Here is a 24,587-nt window from a genome sequence, read left to right on the forward strand (position 1 = left end):
CTCAATTAATATGTGTATTATGATAAAATATAAATGTGCAAAATCTAAAATGAACAAATAAAATTAAACGAAGAAAGTTTTATGTATAAAATAAACACCTATAAAAGAAATGTTTAGTAAGGAAATAATCAAACATTTTTAAATTAATATTTTTAAAAAAATTAAACACTACAAATATTTTGAGAGTGAGGAAGTAATAATAATCCCTTAATAAAACCAAACTTTAGAAAAATATGGACTAAAGCCTTTTATGAAAACCACAAGAAGTGTAAGGTGTGGTGCGAATGGATAAATCTTGACATGGCCATTACAACTCTTCCCTCCTCTCATCACCTCCATTTCTGCTTCTTCTCTTCATCATCTTCCAAATTCTCAATTACTACACAATTATGCCTAAATTTTCCCCCGAAGAATCGTATTTCACTCGTCATTTGTTCTTCTTCTACTTCGCCCCCTCCGCCATCATCGCCGTCTCCCCAAGTCAGTGAACCCACTCCCACTGCTGAGTCCTGTGTCAATGCCGGCCTCGACCTCTTCTCTAAAGGACGGGTATTATCTTAATTCTGTTTCAATTTCATGGCAGCAGAAATTCCTTAATTATTTTGTGATTGCATTGTTTTTCAGGTCTATTATAAACAATGATAAGGTCTGCATATACATTATGCTTTATGAAACTCCTCAATATTGTTGTTGTATTGTTCTTTTTGTTGATTTAGACAGAGAGAATGTGGCTTGAGGTTCATGACCATAAAATTTTTGTTTATTTATAGATATTTTTTTTAAAACAAAGATATACTTCAATTGTAGCTGCGCCACTAGTTGTAGATATCAAATTAAATAGAAGGGATTCGTTTTAGTATATGCAATTTAATTTGATAAATGACAATAGAGGTTTTGATTTCGAGTTTTAATATCCCCATCATTTGATCATTTGCAGTCATATTATTCCCTTCTATTTGTTACCTAAGTTTGTTACCTAATTTTCCTCAAGTGTTCTCCAAGAGTCTGTTGTTGGGTATTTGACCTGAGTTTCTTAGCATAAATAGGTTATAAAGTTTCCATATTTAAGTAGTCATTTTCTCGTAGAAAATAGTTTAGTACTCTATAAATTGAGGCTCGTTCCTTCTAACTTAATCAACATTTACAATGTAGTCATAAGGGCTTTGAGAGTTTGGTTAGGGCAAGTGTTCTCCAAGAATCTGCAACTTGAGCAAGTTTACTAGATTGACATGTATATTCAAAATTTTCCTGTTTTGTGTAAATCTTATGGTAACAGTTGTACTCAGAGGTGGAGCTAGGATTTTTAGTTATGAGTTTTGAATATATCATTTTACACATAGCAAATGAACTTTTTGAAACATAACTATGAGGTTTGAGCCAAAGCTACAGGGTTTTGTTGAACCAATGGCTGAAGGGGTGGCTCGGCTCCTACACTTAACACCCGCCCTAATTTTGCTTTATTGAAAATTGGTCGTGAGTGGACTTTTGACAGTGACTTGAAAAATTGGAAGGTACAATCAGATTTTATCTGCAACAACAACTAGATTTCAAAATGCGTATGACTGAAACTTTATAATAATGCTAAGATTGTAAATTTGACATCAAACAAGAAAATGTGTCACATGAATTGAGATAGATGGACTAGGAAGGAGTATAATTGGAAAGAAAATTTCTGTCTAAAACTGAAAGTGTACCAAAAGATTGATGATTCAAAGATTTTTTTACTCAACAAGTTTTTCTATTAAATCTTGTGCACATCAGAAGCTTGAATGTCTGAGTTATAGTTTCTTGTGTATCTCTATTTGATCCTGCATAGCAAGCTTAAGGATAGTATCTAGTAGGTTGAATCACAATTATTACTGGAAAAGCTATCAATTTGTTAATGTCATTGATCAAATCTTCTTTTTGCTTTTAATCAACAATTTTCCTTTTGTGAAATTACCTATTTAAAATCTATTCAGTTGGCCTTTTTTTTTTATTTCCCACTTAATTATGTTTCCAATAATCTGCATTTTGGTTTGTGTACAAACCTCTTGCAAGTTGGTTACAATTTCAATCTGCAATATGGGCGACATGCACCTTATTGTTCACTAAATTTGATCTTTCCAGGTGAAAGATGCTCTTGTGCTATTCGACACAGCACTTACTTTAAATCCCAACCCTGAGGAGGCTCAAGCTGCATTTTATAACAAAGCATGTTGCCATGCCTACAGGTATATCTCTCCTTTGCCTCTTTCATGGTTGAATTGATTAAGCTGGATAAAGATAAACAGTTATTTGTTTGAAATCATGTGAGACATTGAGAAAAAAAACATATTTTCGACTTTCTTCTCGTGTAAAATGCAAGTAAAGGAATTTAAAATTTCTTAATCACAGTTTTAGCTTTGTGAACTGCAAGTAGAGGCACCTATAGTTTCTTAATCACAGTTCTTAGCTTAATTGTTTCATTGGAAGGATCACTAAAACCAATGTTGAATCTTCAATGAGCGTCACAAAGTTACTATACTTATTTATTCTTCTTCACTCTTTATTATTTCTCTATTTGTTTAATAATTTATTTTTCTTTATTAACTCAAGGGGGGAAGGAAAGAAAGCTGCTGAGTGTTTGCGCACTGCTTTGAAAGAGTATAACCTTAAGTTTGGCACAATCTTAAATGATCCAGATTTGGCTTCCTTCAGAGCATTGCCTGAATTTAAGGAACTACAGGAAGAGGTTTGTTTCCAGCTGTGGATATAGTTCTTTAGTTTTCGTCATGCTTGAATGTCTGAATTTAATTCAGCTCCTTACCACATTGACTATGTTACAGTATCTCCAGAACTTCGCAATGCTCTAGCTTTGCTTCATTGTTTCTGAATCTCATAGTCTTCTATTTACCTCACAGGCTAGGTTAGGAGGGGAAGACATAGGGTACAGTTTCCGTAGAGACCTTAAGCTCATCAGTGAGGTACAAGCACCATTTAGGGGGGTCAGAAGATTCTTCTATGTGGCATTCATTGCTGCTGCTGGAATTTCTACATTTTTCACTATACCCAGGTTAATCCGTGCAATTCAAGGTGGAGATGGTGCTCCTGATTTAGGGGCTACTGCAGGAAATGCTGCTATAAATGTCGCTGGTAAATAACGACTAGCTTTGCTACGAATCATTTAGTTCACTTCTAAAGTTCTGTTAATTATATTTGCTGGCTATATTAACTCACGCTTTTAAATGAAAAGAACTGTTTCTCAAAAATGATTAACCTCTTGAACCAGCACTCTGCAGGTATTGCTGTTTTTGTGGCTTTGTTGTTTTGGGACAACAAAAAAGAGGAGGAACAGCTTGCACAAATATTGCGTGATGAAACACTATCAAGGCTGCCTTTGCGCCTTTCAACTGATAGGATTGTTGAACTCGTCCAGCTAAGAGACACCGTGAGGCCTGTTAGTGAGACAACTTCCCCTTTACTCTTCCTGTTTTCAATTTCCAGAAGTTGAGAGGAAAACGTCAGGAGTCCTTCAATTTTACCTTGAAGAATGAGAAGTCCTGTATAACTTTTACTGTTGTCACTTGTCTAGTTCTCGTTGCACTGTTTCTGTGTAAGAGATCAAAAGATATGGTTTACCTATCTCATTTGAAGAATCCATTTCCATCACATTTACATTGTCGGAGGGATGATAAAGACAGAAAAGTTCGTAACATCTTTTGCTAGTTTTGCAACAAATGCGTATATTTTATGAGCAAAAAGATATCCCTTTATGTATTTGTTTTCTCTGTATCTCTATTTCTTTTTCTAAAATGCCTGCCTGACTCAAATATATTGTCTCCTCGTATTTGGAGTTTGACCAGATGCTTACTGTTAGGTTATTTTGGCTGGAAAAAAGGAGACAGTCTCTCTGGCTATGAGAAATGCTGAGAAATTCCGTACCGAACTTCTTAAACGAGGAGTCCTTCTAGTTCCTGTTATTTGGGGTGAAGGTAGGGAAACAAAAATTGAGAAGAAAGGTTTTGGTCTTTCGCAAAAGGCAGTTGCTTCCCTCCCATCCATAGGGGTAAGATTGAAAGTAGCACTTAATGATCATTTTTAAACAACATGATACTATAGCATGCACGTCAAGTTCATGATTCTGCTTTCTATTTGCTCAAAGTCCAAAATATATTTTTATACGCTACAGGATTATTAAAAGTTGTTTCTTGTTGCTCAATAAGCATAAGACAATAATGTGCGTGTATCTCGTTCTGGTTTTCTTATTTTTCTCCAATTTGTAGGAAGATTTTGACCAAAGAACTCAGTCAATAATTGCAAAATCAAAACTGAAGTCAGAGATCCGGTTCAAGGCGGAGGTCGTTTCACCTGCAGAGTGGGAAAGGTATATCTACCTGTTCCATATACTCTTGAAACTACTCAACACATCATGGTCATGTGCATTTATGTTTGTGCCACTTTAATTTATTGTACATCCCGTTACACAGTTTGATCGACTGAATTGTTTTCCCTTTTACCAGATCTATTGTCTGACCTCAAATCTATTTCAGGTGGATAAGGGATCAACAGAAGTCTGAAGGTGTTACTCCTGGTGAAGATGTCTACATTATACTTCGTCTAGACGGTCGTGTTCGACGATCAGGAAAGGTCAGTACTTGTTGCTGCAATTCCCTTCTTTGGTCCATTAATCCTGACTCAATGATATACTTATATGCATACATAATCAGCACATAAATTGATCATGACATAACATAGATGACTGTATCCAGAGAAGTATAATTTACTATTCTTACGGGTTAATTCTTCGATTTTAATTCGACCAACTCTGCAGGGGATGCCTGACTGGGCTCAAATTTTAAAGGAACTGCCTCCAATGGAAGCAATATTAAGCAAGCTAGAAAGATAATACAAGTTCCTCTTGCTGAGTGCTAAAATCTTTTCACTACCTGGTGTATTTTCGGTCAGTCTCCTTACTTGAAATATAAAAGGCACTAATTGATGCCTGTTGAGCTTGTCTGTTTTATGTTTCCATTTTTTCACGAACATATACTGTACTATAATTCTATAAATTGATATTGATATTTGCCAGATGAATATCCAAAGGATATGAAATTCCATAGGAAATAGAAATCCAAACAATGGAACTCATAGTTATTCATCTACTGTTGAAGCTAGAGGTGGATCTATGATTTTAATTCAATATACACGAATTATCACTATATGACACTTTTTATGACACTGGATCTGATATTTAGCTTTAGTTAGCACTTTTATCATTGAAGGTTGGTTTGTTGAACAACCTTTGGCGGAAAACTATATTGCATGCATATATAGGTCAAATTATCAATCTCACACACACAAAAACACATATTAAACCTTGAATATCCTTAGTGAAATTTCTGGCTTCGCAAGTGCATACAAGTGAATCCACCTGTGCTTGAAGTCTTGGTTTTTGTTACCTTATTGAAGGTTGGGACAATCAACAGGAAAAAGAAGGAAATAACAAGAGAAAATATATCTAATGAGCTAGGAAGTAATTTCTGCTATGTAGTTGACTTCTTTGAGAAATATTATTATTATTTATTTATTTGCAGACGTTCAAACTGAGTTTTAGTTCATAATTTGTTAATACATTGATCTGTTTTAATATTAACCCAAGTCTTTTTTAATAAAAAACGAGAAAAGAAGAAACTATATAAGCTGGAATGGTTCCAACAAGAAAGATATTCTGAACCTACTCCAATAAAAAAAATACCAATAACTTTGCCAGGAAGACTTTTGCATATTAAACTACAGTATAAGGTGAAGGCAGACCATGATTTGAAATTCATTTATATTAAATTTTAGTCTTTTTTGAATTATCGAATTCTAAATTAATAATTTATACGTATTAATAAATTGTTTGAAATCAAAATTACTGAATTCTGTCGAACTGTGGTCGAAGAGACTAAGATGATTGTGCATTATTCTATTCCTTTTAAAATTTGATCCCTTCTTTGCCTGCACGGTCACTCTGCTTGATGCATTTATTTTTAAAAAAAATTGCGTACTCAAATATTTGTGTAATTTTTAATATTAGATTATGAATATTTTAAAATCTCGAGGATAAATGTGATGATTTACTATTGTACAAGGCACCTGGACATATTTTCTTTCTAGGATTTCTCCTGGGACTTTATTCTAAAGAGCAACCATGGTATTAATTTCTTATTTTTGCTTTAAGTAACATTTGACATATTTTAAGCCTATATAAAAAGTACTAAACTACTATTAATCATAACATTATTTAGAACATGTTTGAAGTCGGTGAAAAAATTGTTGGACTCTATAAATAATACGATGTTTTTCTTTTCAGATTAGCTTTCTCGTACCTTGATTAATTTTACGGGATATTTATCACATTCCGCCATAAATGAATATCAGTTAACTCTGTCCACCAAAACTAAAACAAATTGAAAAAAATTATTACTGAAAAAACCAATATTAAGCAATTTTGCCTTCTCTTTGATTTTTGGCCTAATATTACTCACTATTTGAAAAAGTGAAAAGTTTTTTTTTCCTAAAATGTTTGTGCAAAAAAGAAAATCTCTTAGAGAAAAAATATGCGAGTGAATTACAAAATGAATTCTCGTTGAGTTGAAGTTTTTTTTTTAAAAAATAAATAAATAAATTTAAACACATGGAGTATATCCATTTTGCATTGGAGCTACATATATATAATAAAGAATAAATACGAAACAATTTGCTAAAGATTAAGTATGAAAAAGATATTAAGATAACACAGAAAACATTAATTAATTAAGTTGCCTATTTTAATAATATATAATAATTGACATCATTTTCTTTGGTAGGTTTTGAAAGGTTCATCTATTTTGATGATGACTTGAACTTACCAACAGCAATGAGTAACGCGTTTGAACTGGTAAATAAACGAAACCCATTACCAAAGAAGCTTCATTTTTCATTTGAATTTAATATCATATTATTATTATTATTATTATTATTATTATAACCATTGAAATTAATATTATTTCTTCTCCGACCATAATAATACTTGATTTGCCTTACGTCCACTATCATTATATATTATGATTAGGTCTAAGATTAGGACAACTAAACTCTTATACTAAATCAATATGACCATATACTTCTAATAATAAACTCTACTTTCCCCTAAATTTCATTATATTTTATTTTTCAAATTATAATGAAAAATAAAGTTTAATATAAAAAAAAATTGTTCATATTCAATGTGTATGCTACATGCATGAGAATACACATTATTCAAATAATCGAGATGCACACAAAAGAGTCTGATATACCCCTTAACTTTGTCATTTGGAGTTGATATACTCCTCGTTTTAAAAGTAGCTCATATATGCCCTTACAGTTATACAAACAGCTCATATATACCCCTACCGTTACAAAATGACTCACATATACCGTTCATTTAACGAAAGTTAAAAAATTAGTTTTAAATTTTTATTTATTACTTCTAATTTTTTTTAAAAAAAATTATTTAGGGGTATATATGATTCTTCTATAAAAGTTCAAGGTATATTTTTAATTTTTTTCATACGTAAATTATTTTTTGACTTCTTTTATTATAATTATTTGAGTTTCTTATTCTTATTTTATTTTTTTCTTTCATTCCTTAGTTTAAAGAGAAAAAAAATTAAACTATTTTTTTTGTGTGTATTGTAATTTAATTTCGTATTCGAAGAAAAAATTTGGTCATCTACAATAAGTTTTACAAGAATATTAATGAAATATAAATAAATTTGATTATCAAAATAGTAATTATAAATTAGTCATTGAAACAGAAAAAGTCAAAAAAAATATATTTGACGAGGATTAAATTTACTTATATGGGATTATATTTTTTAGAAAAAAATAATAAAAATTTAGATTAAAATTATTTTTTTTTCATTTCCGTTAGAGGAAAAGGGTACATGTGAGCCATTTGTTTACAAGTAGGAGTATATATAAGCCACTTTCATAACAAGGGGTATATCAGCTCTAAATGACAAAGTTGAGGGGTATATCAGACCCTTTTTCATTAATATAATAAAATTACATAGAAGACATGATATTTTTTTTTTTCAAAGAGAGACCTTATATGTGCTTATAATTAAGTTGGTAGAAACACCAAATATAGATAAATTATTTTCTTTTATATACCCTTAATCTTGGATTTCTTATTATTGTAATTAGCAACACGTTACGTTATTGATACAAGTGGTACATCATGTGCCTTCATATGGTGAAATTGTTTTCGAGAATGTTGGGATTATAACCACAATGATGAATCCTTTGGATCACAACTATTAACTATTTTCCCACTATAAAATCTCAACTTTACACTTAAATCCTTCCCACATAATTATATACCAAGGAAAATTAGTTTCACATAGAAAAATGATATAATTTTTCTAATGAAAATAGAGAAAATATGCTTTACATAAACACCTTATTTTCACGGTTCACTCCACCCCGTAACCCCTATTCCCATCATCCCCACCTCCACTAGTGTAGCTACGTGTGAAGGACGATCAGTTAAGCATCATTTATTAAAAATTTATACAAAATATATAAATTAAAAATTATTTTTATATATATTAAATTTTAAATATTTTAATTAAATTTCGTGACTTTATCACTGCCTTTTCCGCGATATATATCAATATTATATTATACAAAATGTTTATTACTCTAAAAAATAATTTTCATCCTACCAAGTACCGGCCACACTTGGTGTTTATAATATATTGAGAGCTCACTTGGATTGACTTCAAAAAGTAGTTTTTAAGTAAAAAATGAATAAATTAAAATAAAATGACTTTTAAATTAAAAAGAAATAAAAATTCGAACTTAAAATACTTTTAAATCAAAAAATAAAAAGTAGGAAAAAACCTACTTTTCATTTTTAACTTTCTAAAAGTCATTTTAAATTAATTTTAAGATATTTTTAATTTTATCGAACACTCTTAAAAATAAAAAAATGACTTTAAAATTGGTTTGATGAAATTTTAAATCAATTCAAATAGGCAGTGAGTCAAATATATTTTGAACATTATTTATATTTTGAGAATGGCACTTTGGTAAATACAGGCAACATGGACACCATTTCACGAGAAAGGCCAAAAATATAGTACTATTCCTAATCCCGCCATATTGTCGTTGAGCTAAAAACAGTAAGAATATACCAACAACATGGGTTGCGTCTCCAGTACTTCGCCTTTAATCAGAGATTTTATATATAAAAAATTATTATTAACGATATTTAGTTGTGTATAATTTAAATTTAATCGAATTCTAATATAAGTTCTACTAAAAAAATATGGCAGCACCAGTAGTAGTAGTAGTTAGAACATACAAAAATAAAAAAATCAAGTTGTTATCTCTCTCTATTGATATATATATATATGAGTAAGAGAGAAGGAAGATAACGCACCGATCAGCATTGAAAAATTTATCAACAATGGCTGCGAATTCCTTTTGTTCCATTTTCATCATCTCTTCATTATTGATCGCAGCTTTGATCATCTCCGGCGATGCTACCGGCGGCGATTTCGACGTGAGCGGTTGGATTCCGATGAAATCCGCCGATAGCTGTGAAGGTTCGATAGCGGAGTGTATGGCTGCCGGAGAATTCGAAATGGATTCGGAGAGCAACAGGCGTATATTAGCAACTACTGATTATATAAGCTATGGTGCGCTGCAGAGTAACAGTGTTCCGTGTTCTAGAAGAGGTGCGTCGTATTATAACTGCAAAACAGGTGCTGAAGCTAATCCGTATACACGTGGTTGCAGTGCTATTACTCGTTGCCGGAGTTAAAGTAATTAACGATCGAATTAATCGATGTTAATTAATTATTAGTAAGTGTAATTGTTTTGAATAATTTCGTAGTGTTTATATTATGTACTTTAAGTAGGAGTATTTTCTTTTCAGTTGCAATTACAAATAAAGTGATAGTGGTGCTTTGGCAATGCTTTATGGTTAATACAATGTTCATTTGGTGTTTGTTAATACATGTATTATTCTCTACTTGTTTCTGTTTTTTATTATGTTCACACAAATATCGTTGCAAACTAAAGGAAATATTGATGCAATTGGTAGATTTGTTATTAGGTGACTAGGAGGTCATAGATTTGAATTGTGAAAACAATCTCTCGTAAAAATTATTGTAAGATAGACTTTGTGATCCAGGGCTTTTTTCATAAATTCCCCACATAACGAGAGCTTAGTGCTATAAGATGTCCAGGGCTCTTTTCATAAATTCCCCATATAACGAAAGCTTAGTGCTATAAGATGTCCAGGGCTCTTTTCATAAATTCCCCACATAACGAGAGCTTAGTGCTATAAGATTGTGGCAAACTAGCAGTACATCTCTACCGAAAAGATTAATGCCAATATTTTCTTTGACTACAATTTTTCCGGTAATTTTGAACGATGAAGATTGTCATTGTAGTATATATATTATGTAATTGTTATAAATATGTAAAATTCTTTTCAAGAAAATATCAAATAAAAATGTCAAAAAATCACCTAGTTCAGCACTAGTTAACTTGTGGGATTTCATGTACCCTACAGGCACGTTGTCAAATTCAAAATCTGATGAATCATGAAGAGAAACGTTAACTATAGGTCAATTATAGGTTGAACTTTTCCAAGAGCAGTTAGCAGCGTTCTTGCCTAGCTTCTTAGTTGGTGCAGGCACAAACGACCAGCTAACCTCGACGAAAATGACTAAATGTCCTTAAATCTTGACAATAAATAGTACACCATGCAGACTTTAGATAAATAAAATAGGTTGACCTTCTAAAATATTCAAGTCTAATTCAGATTTGAGCTAATGAAATCCTCAAATGTTGAAACCCCCAGAAAATATTCATCCTTGACGCCATGGGGATGATCTGTCCAGCTTTCTGGTTTTGTATACCATCTAACCAGTGTAAGAATAAACACTACGAAAAGAAACAGAAAAACAACAACTCCTCTCAGTATACCCAAATGACGCCTGGGGGGGTGAATTTTGCCATTCACATGCATAACCAGATAGTGCTTTATCTGGCCTTCTTCTTAGATGTAGATTTATCAGTTGTTTTTTCTTCGACGTATGGATATTCTGGTGAACTTATCCATAGACCGGCCAATATGATCAAATGGACACAGAGGAGGACAAGTGATGAGTACGTGTTGGAGGGGAAGACATTCCAGCAAAACTCTACAGCTGCGAACAAGAATAAACTGCAGTACAACACGAAAACTTGTCAACAGAAAATACCAAAAAACTAAAGCAAACAAAGAAGTTTGAGTATTAAACTGAATACCGTAGGAGGGTTGGAAATGGTGCTTTCCACAATAAATATGGTAAGCAATAGAAGTACCTGCAAACAAGCTCTAGGACATCAATGGTTTTATCTTAATTCAATTAATACTCTGACACAGAACCCAGGAACGCAGTGAAAGAGCGAGTAATCTTCCAAATTTTCATTTGCTTGGCAAATGTTAGTCAAGGCCTTTATGTCTTGCTTGGTGCCATGCTAGCAGGGGAGAGGAGCTAATTTTTTGTGATCTTCACCGACTCACCGGGGAAAAAGTTACACACAGAGAGGTGGTCAACTACTCAATGAGCATTTTATATTCAAATACACTTCTCCCTTAAGTACATGCTGCAGTCCCGTGAACTACTAACAAAATGCATCCCAAAATTCTCTGTTCTTCAATGAGATGCTGAAGCATCTCTATTTATTACTATGTCCGTCTGAAATGCATTATTTATTTTAGTGTGGCACAATTATTAAGTTAGAATAAAATAGTTTATCATTCTGATTTCTGATTAAACATTCCAATTATGTCCTCTTGAAATATTTGTTGTACTTTTATGTGCAGTTACCACCAGAACCGAGCTCAATACAAACATAAGATCATAAAAGCATGCATCTATCTCAAGCTGAATATTATGTTAACTATTCCAAGAATCAAAGCAAAATTATCATTTACTAAAGCTTTTCAAATGTTTAAATATATGGAAAGTTGCATATTTAAATTAATGTGGACAATTTAAATCTTCTTCTAATTCACTCTCTGAGAATTAGTTTAGCTAACCCTTAAAAACCACATCAAGACATTTGTGTTAAGAGGTGAGGAGTATGAGATCGAATCCATGACCTAAAGAATGAAATAAGCTGCAAAAACTTACCAAGAATAAAATTGGTAATGGAGGGATCGGGCACATATAATGCCAATGAAATTCCCAACAAACATAGTCGTCACAATATCTGAGAATGAAATAGACACAGAGCAATTCAGCAACCAAAGATCATGTCAAATCAAGACAAAACTAGTGACAGTATAACACTTGACAGCCTTTTTGAGTATAGAAAAATCACAATATAAATTGTGCATGTTGCTTACGGTCAGCTTGAAGGACTTTCTTGGTTGAGGAAGGATTTCTCTGAGAAACTCTGAGCTTCAGTTGAATGATTTTAGAACGCACAACAGCAAACAGTCCTCCTTCATGCCTGCAAAAGATGAAAAAGGAAAAATGCAGTCCAGTAGCCGCTAACTTATTACCTCCGTATGTAGAGAAGAAAATGATATAGTTATCATATTATGACTTCTCTTTTCCTACTTCAGTACTGGAATATCAACACCACTACACTAGATGTAATGATAATATGAGAAATACTCACCTGCACCATCTGTAATGAGCAAACACCAATAGCAGACTGAGATGAGCAACTAGCAAAGAGAGAGCAAAAGCTTTAGAAACAAAGATGTCTTCAGGAACAAATTTGAAGTTGACAGACCTGCAACAAAAGAAGAGAGTTACGATAAATTGTTCTTTGTAAAGGATAGCACAACATCATGACATGAGCATAATGTTGCACCAACACAGTTGATAGAAATACAGTTCTTAGCGAACAAGATTATTCTAAAAGGCATACCAAATACAACTTAAAATTTATAAGGATTTGACTGAACTTTAGTTAGAAGATCAGAGTAGGCTTAGGGTAAGAGTGGATATTCAAGGGATATGGGGAAAAAAAGTACTTAGCTGTCTACGTCCACTGAAAGAAACGAGCCCACTACCCACCTGAACTCCCAAGGGACGAGACAGAGAACAAACTACAGCCAGCAGTAAGAACATGCATCTCCTACATTTAGCAGACACCACCAAATACCAATGTATTGTTTGATGACATTTAAGGTAAAAAGTGCATGACAAATACAATAATGTTGTTTCATGTAATGATAATGCACGGTTATATAACAGTGTGTCAAGTGAATAGATACACAATCTCTTATCACCATATTAATGCGGATTTCATAAATATCCAGGGGTATAATGTTTATTTATTTTGCACATTAAAACAATTTTACCGAAACATAAATAAATCCAGAAAGAAGGATGACGGCAATGTTAAAGACTTAAAAGTTGCATGATATTTTTGACATGGTGCCTCAGAGTACCCATTATGCACACATTGTGTTTAAGAAAGTACCAGAAGTGGATGAAAACCCGACCAAGATTGAAAGCGTTTGATAAATATGAAGCTGGATGTGACAGGATAAAAGGAAGCCCTATGAGAATCTGCACCAATCACCAATCACCATGATCATTGGTAAAGAATTTGATCAGAAGAAGCTCCATTCAACAGAAGTATACTTGTAACCGACTCACCTATGCATATGAACCACAAACTCATCAGTCGATCTCTGAGGAAAGAATAGAAATAATATTGTAACAATTAAAAGAATGCCCAAGAGCATTGAAGATGGAACATATAGATCACACAAAAGTTAAAACATTATGTTTTGTTCATGAGTACGCCGAAGAAAGTGATGCCTTGATCCTGGAGCAACCACAAACCTCCCCTCCCCAAATAACGAAACATGCTTAAACTATTTTCCAAAACAACATTTACAAAGAACACAATTGCAGTCATGAACACAATAGCAAAAGTAAAGATAAGAAAATCATGCCGCCCACTGAACATAGTTGCATTAGAAATTAGAAAGGGAACTTGGAGATTACCCACCTGCACTAATGCAGCCCCTGCTAAAGCAGATATAACTCCAACAATATCCATTGCCTGTATTTCAAGTTCCCACCATATAACACAGAAGCTAATCAGAGATGTAACTCAACGTCCTACAGAGATTATTAATGACCTAAACCGTCCCAATAGTATACCTTCACCATGAGGAGCAACAGAGGTGGTGCATACAGGAGCACATTCATCTTTATGGAAACAGCTCCGCTGTACTAAAGAGAAGACCACTGATCAATCTTAACTGATGGTTTTTAATCAATGATATAGAGAAAAATTTAATCCAACAATTAAAATGTCTAAGCAAGCAAGAATATACCTGAAAATTACCAACCCTAGATGCCATTTTTGGCAGATAATTGAGACCAATGCAGCATGGAGGAGAGTAGTGGCAAAACAATCATTAAATAATCGAAGAACAAAGATAGAGTGAACTCTTTTCGACAGAGAAAGCAAGGAGAGAGCCCACCAAGGTACCTGGAAAAAATATGTTTCCAATTACTCATAGCATATCTTAACTCCAAGGAATAAAGATTTTCTACTTAGTACAAAGTGGTTGAATTCTGAATATTTACTGAAAGAACTTATTAGAAGTTTCAAGGCTAAAGCTAAATCAGAAAGAGAAATGGTTATCAGAAGAAAGTAAAACATATTGCGGACATTCTTCTCTTGCTACAGTTGAAAGCCAACCTTGATTCAGTGTGAAAAGATATACAAATTCCCAAAAGTTTTGGTCGAGACTCCGTCTTATTAGAGATGTTCAGACAAATTTTTACAGATGTCCTCAATTACACATTACAACTTCCTCTGAACCACACATAATTATTTGTGGAAATTATTTGAGCAAAAATTCTTGATCTCCTTAGCATAAGATTTGAATGATATTGATAAATGGTCTAACTACAGTCCCAAGATTCACTGTTCTTTAACTTCTTTATTTAGGAATACCTCCCAGAGACGTAATAACTTGTCAGCCTCATCATATTTTTCCTCCATAAATCCCGTTGAAGTTCAATTTTGATTTATCGTTTACCAAGATACCTCCTTTAAATAAAGCTCACCTGTGTAAGCTTAAAGAAGGTGCATTTTGTCACCAGGTCTCAAATTGATGTCTAGAATTTTATTCTTTATAAAATGATAAGGTTTCATTCATAAGAGCACTAAGATTATGCTAGAGTTCAGTCTATTGTGGCAAAAGTGAGAAGACAAAGTATATCCACGTATAAAACTATATATAGGGACCTAGAAACTCAAATCTTTTGAAAGTGTATGCAGACCTTAGCTCTAAAAACTCTACCCTCCCCAAACCCCACTTTGTGGTAATACACTGGGTATGTTGCTGTAGTCAACACTAACAAATTTCACCACTGGATCCAGTCTTACAGCAGTCACAAAATACAACTCTTTTTCAAGAATACATTAGCCTAAAACATTACTCATAAAATTCAGAATTACCAGTTCCAAAAAAGTTATCCATAAAATTCAGATGAAGAGGACACCTACCACATCAGTCTTCAAGTAGATGAACACGACAATTGCAAGATCCAGCACGTAGAGAAAGCCAAAAAGAATCTGCACTGGCATGAGAAAATAGAAATCAACAACTGGCATGCAAGTAACGTGACCTTATACCGAAGGACATAATAGAGTGTACGGATTATCCAATGAACGAGCTGAACATGCCCACATTATTCAAAAATCACAACTAGTTAGCTAAACAAGTGACTACACTTTATTATGTATGTATGAACCTTCCAGAACATGCAAAACCCAGAAAAAGGATACTAATTTTTTTTTCTCACGCTGGAATCTACTTTAAGCTTACACCAGCAGCACAAGCATAGAAAGTGTACCATTGCAATTTTTTCTAGTTAGTATTAAGTTAGAGGAAAAGAAAATATTTACTTCAGATTGTCATTATTGGAAAAGAAACACTCTAGAAGATGGTATACTTCCAAGAGTAGTAGCATCTTCAAAGAAAAGTGCATCACGCCTCACGGGCATGAATATCTAGCTGGAGTTCCAAAAATTATGACACAGAGTCGAAGGAAAGCAAGAGTTAAGATTGTTAATGTAACTGCTTAGAAATCAAAGCCTGCATAAGAAAACACCTACTTAACTAGTTCACATCATCAATACAGATGCTATGCATCCATTTTATTATTTTTAACACATAACATATATTGTCTCACTTACTTAAAATTCAGTAGCAAAATCTATCAAATTTGGAAGGGGACAACCAATTAACTGCATTTGCGTGCTCTTTCAAATCTAATCAAATTTGAAAGTGGACAATCACAATCAATCTAATAACTCCTTACGCAAGTTCACTGGCTACCACCGCAAAAAAAGGCACCTCCCGGAAATGGAGAAAGTAGGAAAATTACCTGAGCAGGATAGACTTGACCTTCAGTAACATATTGTATAGCAGAGTAAATATAAAGAAAGCCTGCTGGGTAAACTAGAGGCCCCGTGTCACCTTTCAAGTTACTATAATCCCTTTCTCCTTCGAGAAAACCAGTAACCTATTAAACCAAAAAAAAAACAATCAATTAAAACTATATAAGCAAGATATCAACAAATCACGCGATAATGCACAAATACCCCTCAACCTATGCCAAAAATCTCACAGACACACTTATACTATACTAAGGTCCTATTACACCCCTAAACTTATTTTATTAATAATTTTCTACCCCTTTTCAGCTTACGTGACATTATCTTGTGGGTCCAATGTTGGTTGACTTTTTTTTCAAGCTAGTGTCACGTAGGCCGAAAAGGGGTAGAAAATTACTTATAAAATAAGTTCAGGGGTAATAGAAACTTAGTACAGTACAAGTGTGTCTCCGAAATTTCGGGCATAGTGCATTTTCCCATAAATCACACTATAATGTCAAATACTGGTAAATATATTGCCTTAATTTGTCATTTAATCCAAATTACTGATCAGACTGAATTCAAACTCAAACCGTTGCTACATTACTGAACAAGACAAACAAACAGATCAAAATGTTGAACTCTCACCTGAGACATATAAGCATCCCAATCAATTTTCGTATCTAAAAAAGGAGAAATTGAGGAATTTCACGATTTATGAATTTTATGATTTCATATACACATAAGAAAACAAAAAATGGAAATGAAGTGTGGAAAACTGAAACTTACATGGAACGTAAGCGATAATCAACGCAATGAGGATGGCATCAGCAATGAGTAATGCAATAGCAAAAGGTATTTTAGGATTTTTAACGAGTTTTTGAATGAAATTTTCCGATCTATTACTCTTGCGTATAGCAGCTGCTTTGGCGGCCATGGCTGCCGGAGCAGGAGAACTGACGATCTCGGCGAAAAGACGTCTTAGGAATTTGGGAATTGGGATTTTCTTTTGCTGTTTAAAACGCAGCGTTTCATAGTTCTAAAAATATGGGGAAATAACCCTAATCTATTTGAAGTTGAACAAAGAGGTCCTCAATTTCTTTTTTTGTTTAAAGAGGCCCCTGAACTATTAGAAGTAGAATTATAGTGCCATATCTGTTAGCAAATAGCACAATAAGGCACCTGATTCTAAAAATTAGACAAAAAAGACCCTGATTTATTAGAAGCTGAACAAAGAAGCCCTCTATTTGTTTTTTAGTTTAAAAAGGCCCCTGAACTACTAGAAATAGCATTAAAATGTTTAAACTAGTTTTTTAGCAAATAGCCCATTTATAATTTAACCACATAATCATGTTAGAGACCTTCATGTCCAACACATTCCCCTTAAATATAGTAATTTTTTGACTTAATATCTAACTAATCTCCTAATTTTAATTGGGATAATTATATAGAATGATAAACTAATAATGTAAATAAATACAGTATCTATCGTTTGATTTATTTGTGTTTCATAGCAAATTGTTTGTCAGTCGCCTCTCTCACTCATATTCTCGCTCGCTACTCTCCCTCATATTCTCGCTCGCCACTCTCCCTCTCTCGCTCGCTCTTTATCGCTCGCCTCTCTCGCTTTATACAATAGAAATGTATAAATTGTGTTTCTGTTTGTATAAAGCGAGAGAAAATTGTATATACAAATGCAAATACATATATCTCCGTCCTATTTATAATATACAATACAAATATTTTCCTGCTCAAGTCTCTTTTGTCTTTTTATCTTTCTCGTTTTATACAAATTCAAATTGCATATAATTTTTCTCTTTCTCATTTTATACAATTCGATTCAATTGTATATTCTCTGTCCAAGTTTATTTTGTCTTTCTCTCTTTCTCGTTTTATACAAATTCAAATTATATATAATTTCTCTCTTTCTCGTTTTATACAATTCAATTCAATTATATACAAATTCAAATTATATACAGATATACAAACACATACAATTGAATTGAGAGGCTAACAATGATTTATACAAATGAGAGGCAAACAACAATTTATAAAAATGATCTGCCAACGAAACTATACAAATCTGAAGTGGAACTAACGAATTATACAATTGCTTCTTTTGTATATATATATATATATATATGTGTGTGTATATATATATATATATATATAGCGAAATAGGCATAGCTTTCAGTTGTATATGTATAACAAATTATTACATATTACATATATATGTTGTTATAGAGTACAATTATGTAAACTTTGTATGCTAAAAAAATAAAAACATATATAATTAGCGAATGCGAATCTGCATTATCTTTATTTAAAATAAAGCTACTCTAAACTGAGGTTAGTTCAAGTATCTAAATAAATATCTTGATAATTTAAAGAAACTAACAATATTAAACCTTAGTTTTTTAATTTTTATTTATTTTTATGTTGGTACATTTTCAACCGATTCATATTTGAAATACTTAAATATATCATCGAATTTCGAGAAAAAACACATTTATGTCATCCATTAAAAGTATAATTGAAATGAGACAAATGAAACAAATTTTAATAGATGACACAAATAAATCTTTTTAAAACTTCGATGGAATACTTGAACTTTTTCCTTTTTTAAAAAATGAATAATCAATGACGTGGTCAAATCATAATTGACCACATGCAAAACAAAAGTTTTGTAAAATCGATTTTTTATTTCTGACAACAAATAATGATATTGATTAGTAAAAATATATTTATTTATTTCATTTATTACTTTTATAATATCAAGAAATGATGAACATTTTATCTTTTAAACAAACGTCATGTCGTTGAAAACTTGAAAAAGCGTTTCTCGGATACATAAATAGAAAGAGTTGATAAGATAAGACATAAAGTGCGTTCACCAATAGCGTTTTATGAGTAAAATTTTGTGTCTTCTTATTTATTATTGAAATTACTATATTACCCCTTCCGTTTAATTTTATTTGTCCACTATATTAAAAATATATTAATTTATTTCATTTATTACTTTTATAATATCACGAAAAGATAAATAATTTTTCATTTAAAAAAATGTCAAGTCGTGGAAAACTTGAAAAAATTACTTCTCGAATACTGAAATAGAAACAGTTGATAAGATTAGGCATAAAACGTGTTCACCAATTACGTTTTACGAGTAAAATTCCGTTATTTCTTATTTATTATTGAATGACTATATTACCCCTTCTGTTTAATTTTATTTGTCCGCTATATTAAAAATATATTTATTTATTTCTTTTACTACTTTTATAATATCAAGAAAATATCAATATTTTATCATTTAAAAAACGTCAAGTCACAATAGAAAAAATGCTTTTTGGATACCTAGATTGAAAGATCAAATAAGATTAGGAGTAAAACGTGTTCACCAATAGCGTTTTATGAGTAAAATTCTGTTACTTCTTATTTATTGTTGAAATTACCATATTACCCCTTACGTTTAATTTTATTTGTCCACTATATTAAAAATATGTTTATTTATTTTATTTATTACTTTTATAATATCAAGAAAAGATAAACATTTTATCTTTTAAACAAACGTCATGTTGTTGAAAACTTGAAAAAACGCTTCTTGAATACCTAAACAGAAAGAGCTGATAAGATTAGGCATAAAACAGGTTCATCAATAGCGTTTTATAAGTAAAATTATGTCATTTCTTATTTATTGTTGATAGGACTAAATTACCCCTTTTATTTAATTTTATTTGTCCACTGTATTAGAAATACATATATTTATTTCATTTATAATATTTAGAAAAGATAAATACTTTATCATTTAAAAAAATTTCATGTCATTGAAAACTTGAAAAAACGTTTGTCAAATACCTAAATAGAAAGAACTGATAAGATAAGACATAAACCGCGTTCACCAATAGTGTTTTATGAGTACAATTCTATTACTTCTTATTTATTGTTGAAATGACTATATTACTCCTTCCTTTAATTTTATTCGTCCACTTTATTAAAAATATATTTATTTATTTCATTTATTACTTTTATAATATCAAGAAAAGATAAACATTTTATCATTTAAAAAAAGTCAAGTCGTAGAAAACGTGAAAAAACACTTCTTATATATCTAAATAGAAACAACCGATAAGATTAGGCATAAAACGCGTTCAACAAATAGCGTTTTATGAGTAAAATTATGTGTGTTCTTATCTATTGTTGAAATTACTGTATTACCTTTTTCATTTAATTTTATTTGTCCACTATATTAAAAATATATTTATTAATTTCATTTATTACTTTTGAATATTAAGAAAATATAAACATTTTATCTTTTAAACAAACGTCATGTCGATGAAAACTTGAAAAATGCTTCTTGTATACCTAAATCGAAAGAACTAATAAGAATAGACATAAAACGCGTTCACCAATAGGACTTTATGAGTGAAATTCTGTTATTTATTTATTGTTAAAATGACTATATTACTCCTTTCGTTTAATTTTATTTGTCCACTATATTAAAAATGTATTTATTTATTTCATTTATTACTTTTATAATATTAAGAAAAGATAAAGATTTTATCATTAAAAAACGTCAAGTCGTTGAAAACTGAAAAAACGCTTCTCAAATATGCAAATAGATAAGAGCAGATAAGATTAGGCGTAAAAGGACTTTCGCAATAGCGTTTTATGAGTAAAATTATGTATTGTTGAAATGATTATATCACTCCTTTCGTTTAATTTTATTTGTCCACTATATTAAAATATATTTATTCATTTATTACTTTTATAATATCAGGAAAAGATAAACATTTTATCATTTAAAAAAAGTCAAGTCGTTGAAAACTTTAAAAAACGCTTCTCGAATATCTAAATAGAAAGAGCTGATAAGATTAGGTACAAAACGAGTTCAGAAATAGCGTTTTATGAGTAAAATTCTATTACTTCTTATTCATTGTTGAAATGACTATATTACCCCTTCCTTTAATTTTATTTGTCCAATTTATTAAAAATATATATTTTTTATTGCATTTATTACTTTTATAATATTAAAAAAAGATATATATCTTATCTTTTAAACAAATGTTGTGTCGTTGAAAACTTGAAAAAACACTTTTCAGATACCTAAATATAAAGAGTTGATTAGATAAGGCATAAAATGTGTTCACCAATAGTGTTTTATGAGTAAAATTTTGTGTCTTCTTATTTATTGTTGAAATTACTATATTACCCATTTCGTCTAATTTTATTTGTCCACTATATTAAAAATATATTTATTTATTACTTTTATAATATCAAGAAAAGCTAAATATTTTATTATTTAAAAAAGTCAAGTCGTTGAAAATTTGAAAATACGCTTCTCAGATACCTAAATAGAAAGAGCTGATAAGATAAGTTATAAAACGCTTTCACCAATAGTAATTTATGAGTAAAATTCTGTGACTTCTTATTATTGTTGAAATTATTATATTGCCTCTTTCGTTTATTTTTATTTATCCATCGTATTAAAATATATTTCTTTCTATTTTGTTTTTACTTTTGTAAGTAATATCAAGAAAAGATAAACATTTAAAAAAAAGGTCAAAACGTTAAAAACTTGAAAAAACGTTTTTCGTATATCTAAGTAGAAAGAACTGATAAGATTAGGCGCAAAACGATTCACCAATAGTGTTTTATGAGAAAAATTCTGTTATTCTGTTACTTCGTATTTATTATTGAAATTACTGTATCACCTCTTTGATTTAATTTTATTTGTTCATTATATTAAAAATATATTTATTTATTTTATTTATTAATTTTATAATATCAAAAAAAATAATTTAACATCTAAGAAAACATCAAGTCATTTAAAACTTTGAAAAAAACTTCTCAAATACCTAGATAGATAAAGCTGATAAGATTAAACATAATTTTATTTATCCTCTATATTAATATTTTTCAAATAAAAATTACATGAATAGTTTTTTCTCAAATTCGATAACATATTCAATATTTTTTATGTAATAACAACATCAATTAGTGTTGTGAGTGACTTCTCTCCACGTGTAGTACTCCTTTCCACTCTTCATAACCTCTTTCTGCCATATGTCAATTTTCTTTTAATTACTGATCTTCATCTTTGCTTACACATATTTCACGCCTACAAGGGATCGAACTTACAGGTAACAAGTGCATTCTTATCACATCCTAAATATTACTAATAATATTGAATAGCTTACCAAAATAATTATATACATTATATATATTTTTTGATAGTTCTATTAATTATTATTGAGTTTGTATTGTCGTTTTTTAATTGTTATTTTAAAAGAAAAAATTAGTTAAAAGACTTAAAAAATTTAATTAATTAAATTCACACCATATAAGTCATATTTATTATTTCTCTTATATATTAAATTTCTAAACTAAAATCTGATTATCTTTTACCATTAGAAAGAAAATGTCAAATCAATATGAAAAAAAATTTATACTCAAAACTCAAAACCTTTGGCTTAGATATAAACAGTCTCATCTGATACATCATATCAATATCAAAGTTATTATGTTATGTGTCAATAATTATTTATCTATTTTTTGGTCATTAATTATTTATTTATTCTGATAAATAAAAGATAATTTTCCCCTATTATATCACTTTCAATCAATTCCTTTAGAAAATATGAAATTTTTTAAAAATTTTAACTCTTTTACTTCATAATTAATAAAAATAAAACAATTAATTCATCATATTAATCGTTAATTTTATAATAAAAATAAATAAATAATTAAAAATCAAGCGATGTACTGTATAAATAAAAGACACAATATATAAATATGTCCTTTAACTTAGTTTCGAATCAATATTCTTCAACTCTGAGTTTGCACAAGTAAATATTTAAACTTGTATAAAGTTGAACAAATAGACACACGTGTCCTACATGTCATTTTTTGTCCAGCATGATATCTTACGTGTATTATGCCATGTAGGATTTATGCGTTTATTTAAAATATTTGATCGTGCATTATGAAAACTGAAAAGGCAAAGTTAAAAAATTTAGGATGTATTATGCCTAAATAAAAATGCATATATAATGAGAAAAATAAGAGGATGGATATAAATAGCGGATCCATCTTCTTTCAATATCATTCCATCACCTGAAAATCCTCCTGACCCTTCTTCTTCTTCTTCGTTTTACCTTTTGCACTCAGAAACTCTCTTCACTTCCCTAAAAAGTACATTTTGATAATGGCTTCTCAACAAGATGAGCTAAAACACAGAAGTACTACGAAATCACAAGAAACAGAGCAATACACAAAATCTGCTCACGATAAGGATTCAAAATCGAACAAAAACATCAACAGATCAACAAGAAAACAGATCGCGAAACGAGGCGTCAAATCATTGACAATCGCTTTATCAATTCCACTTCTATTAACCCTAATTGACATCTCTCTATTCGGATCAAGTTACCAGTACGTTTCAATGGAGAAGCCTTTTTGGTTTCCGCGTCTATGGGCTTTACATTTAGCCTGTTTAGGTTCTTCTCTTCTAATGGGTCTTTCTGCTTGGCTTGTTTGGGCTGAAGGTGGGTTTCATCGTCAACCTATGGCTATAATTTTGTATTTAACTCAATTAGGGTTGAGTTTGGCTTGGGATCCAGTTGTGTTCAAAGCAGGTGCTACTAGAATTGGGTTAGTGTTATGTGTGGCTTTGTTTGGAGTGTTGATTGGTTGTTTTAGGGCTTTTAAAAATGTGAATCCTATTGCTGGGGATTTGGTTAAACCTTGTTTTGGATGGGCTGTGCTTTTGAGTTTAGCAAATCTTAAGCTTGTGTATCATTAGGAAGAAATAAATAATATAGTGTTCTTGTTTTTTGTTTTGTTTTGGCTTGTGAGGCTTATGTACTGTAAATTACATGTATTAGTGATCTATATTTTATGCTTTAATCAGATCAAATAAGCTTTTACCGGTTCCATTATATGGCTATAATTCGAAGCAAACAAAATCTCACATACTATACTACGTTGTTGGTTAAATTTATATTAGTCAGCTAGTCATCAAAGCTATAACTTATACTTGCGATTAATATTAACCTCAACTATGTAGATCGATTTTTAGTTTGTATAATTCGTCACAGTAAGTATAATTTGCATGTTTTCTTTTGTTTTCGATTTTATTACTATATATAACATTCAATAATTTTGGTTTTTAATTTTTTAATTTTGTATAA

The 24,587-nt window shown here is 30.9% G+C and overlaps 4 protein-coding genes across 4 annotated transcripts; 3 read left to right on the plus strand and 1 right to left on the minus strand.

The window, feature by feature from the left end:
- The first annotated feature begins 227 nt into the window (after positions 1-227).
- Positions 228-5,180, plus strand: LOC107031433 (protein LOW PSII ACCUMULATION 1, chloroplastic). Its single transcript, XM_015232808.2, has 9 exons — positions 228-549; positions 2,110-2,213; positions 2,578-2,713; positions 2,883-3,114; positions 3,261-3,418; positions 3,839-4,027; positions 4,245-4,345; positions 4,512-4,608; positions 4,793-5,180. Exons 1-9 carry the CDS (start codon positions 301-303, stop codon positions 4,865-4,867), a joined length of 1,341 nt encoding a protein of 446 aa, XP_015088294.1. The 5' UTR covers positions 228-300; the 3' UTR covers positions 4,868-5,180.
- A 4,148-nt stretch (positions 5,181-9,328) lies between these two features.
- LOC107031434 (rapid alkalinization factor) lies at positions 9,329-10,009 on the plus strand. The gene has a single exon (XM_015232809.2). It carries the CDS (start codon positions 9,443-9,445, stop codon positions 9,797-9,799), a length of 357 nt encoding a protein of 118 aa, XP_015088295.1. The 5' UTR covers positions 9,329-9,442; the 3' UTR covers positions 9,800-10,009.
- A 595-nt stretch (positions 10,010-10,604) lies between these two features.
- Positions 10,605-17,425, minus strand: LOC107029293 (dol-P-Man:Man(5)GlcNAc(2)-PP-Dol alpha-1,3-mannosyltransferase). Its single transcript, XM_015230676.2, has 13 exons — positions 17,188-17,425; positions 17,047-17,081; positions 16,410-16,547; positions 15,526-15,594; positions 14,342-14,499; positions 14,166-14,232; positions 14,011-14,064; positions 13,474-13,562; positions 12,661-12,777; positions 12,383-12,489; positions 12,168-12,246; positions 11,296-11,352; positions 10,605-11,212 (listed from the first exon to the last, which is right to left on the minus strand). Exons 1-13 carry the CDS (start codon positions 17,333-17,335, stop codon positions 11,029-11,031), a joined length of 1,302 nt encoding a protein of 433 aa, XP_015086162.1. The 5' UTR covers positions 17,336-17,425; the 3' UTR covers positions 10,605-11,028.
- Positions 17,426-23,442: 6,017 nt separating this feature from the next.
- On the plus strand, positions 23,443-24,332 carry LOC107030549 (translocator protein homolog). The gene has a single exon (XM_015231818.2). The coding sequence runs from the start codon at positions 23,603-23,605 to the stop codon at positions 24,197-24,199; it is 597 nt and encodes a 198-aa protein (XP_015087304.1). The 5' UTR covers positions 23,443-23,602; the 3' UTR covers positions 24,200-24,332.
- The last annotated feature ends 255 nt before the right edge of the window (positions 24,333-24,587 follow it).

Source organism: Solanum pennellii, chromosome 9 (assembly GCF_001406875.1).
Source record: "Solanum pennellii chromosome 9, SPENNV200".
NCBI classification, from domain to species: Eukaryota; Viridiplantae; Streptophyta; class Magnoliopsida; order Solanales; family Solanaceae; genus Solanum; species Solanum pennellii.

What these genes read in the sequence shown, in the direction of transcription:
- LOC107031433 (XM_015232808.2), top strand. Translation starts at nt 301, where the DNA reads ATGGCCATTACAACTCTTCCCTCCTCTCATCACCTCCATTTCTGCTTC. An exon ending in TAAGAGACACCGTGAGGCCT is followed by an intron (nt 3,419 to 3,838) that starts GTTAGTGAGACA and finishes GCTTACTGTTAG; the next exon opens with GTTATTTTGGCTGGAAAAAA. An exon ending in TCACCTGCAGAGTGGGAAAG is followed by an intron (nt 4,346 to 4,511) that starts GTATATCTACCT and finishes AATCTATTTCAG; the next exon opens with GTGGATAAGGGATCAACAGA.
- LOC107031434 (XM_015232809.2), top strand. Translation starts at nt 9,443, where the DNA reads ATGGCTGCGAATTCCTTTTGTTCCATTTTCATCATCTCTTCATTATTG.
- LOC107029293 (XM_015230676.2), bottom strand. Translation starts at nt 17,335, where the DNA reads ATGGCCGCCAAAGCAGCTGCTATACGCAAGAGTAATAGATCGGAAAAT. An exon ending in GATTATCGCTTACGTTCCAT is followed by an intron (nt 17,082 to 17,187) that starts GTAAGTTTCAGT and finishes CTCCTTTTTTAG; the next exon opens with ATACGAAAATTGATTGGGAT. An exon ending in CCATTTCCAACCCTCCTACG is followed by an intron (nt 11,213 to 11,295) that starts GTATTCAGTTTA and finishes GTTGTACTGCAG; the next exon opens with TTTATTCTTGTTCGCAGCTG.
- LOC107030549 (XM_015231818.2), top strand. Translation starts at nt 23,603, where the DNA reads ATGGCTTCTCAACAAGATGAGCTAAAACACAGAAGTACTACGAAATCA.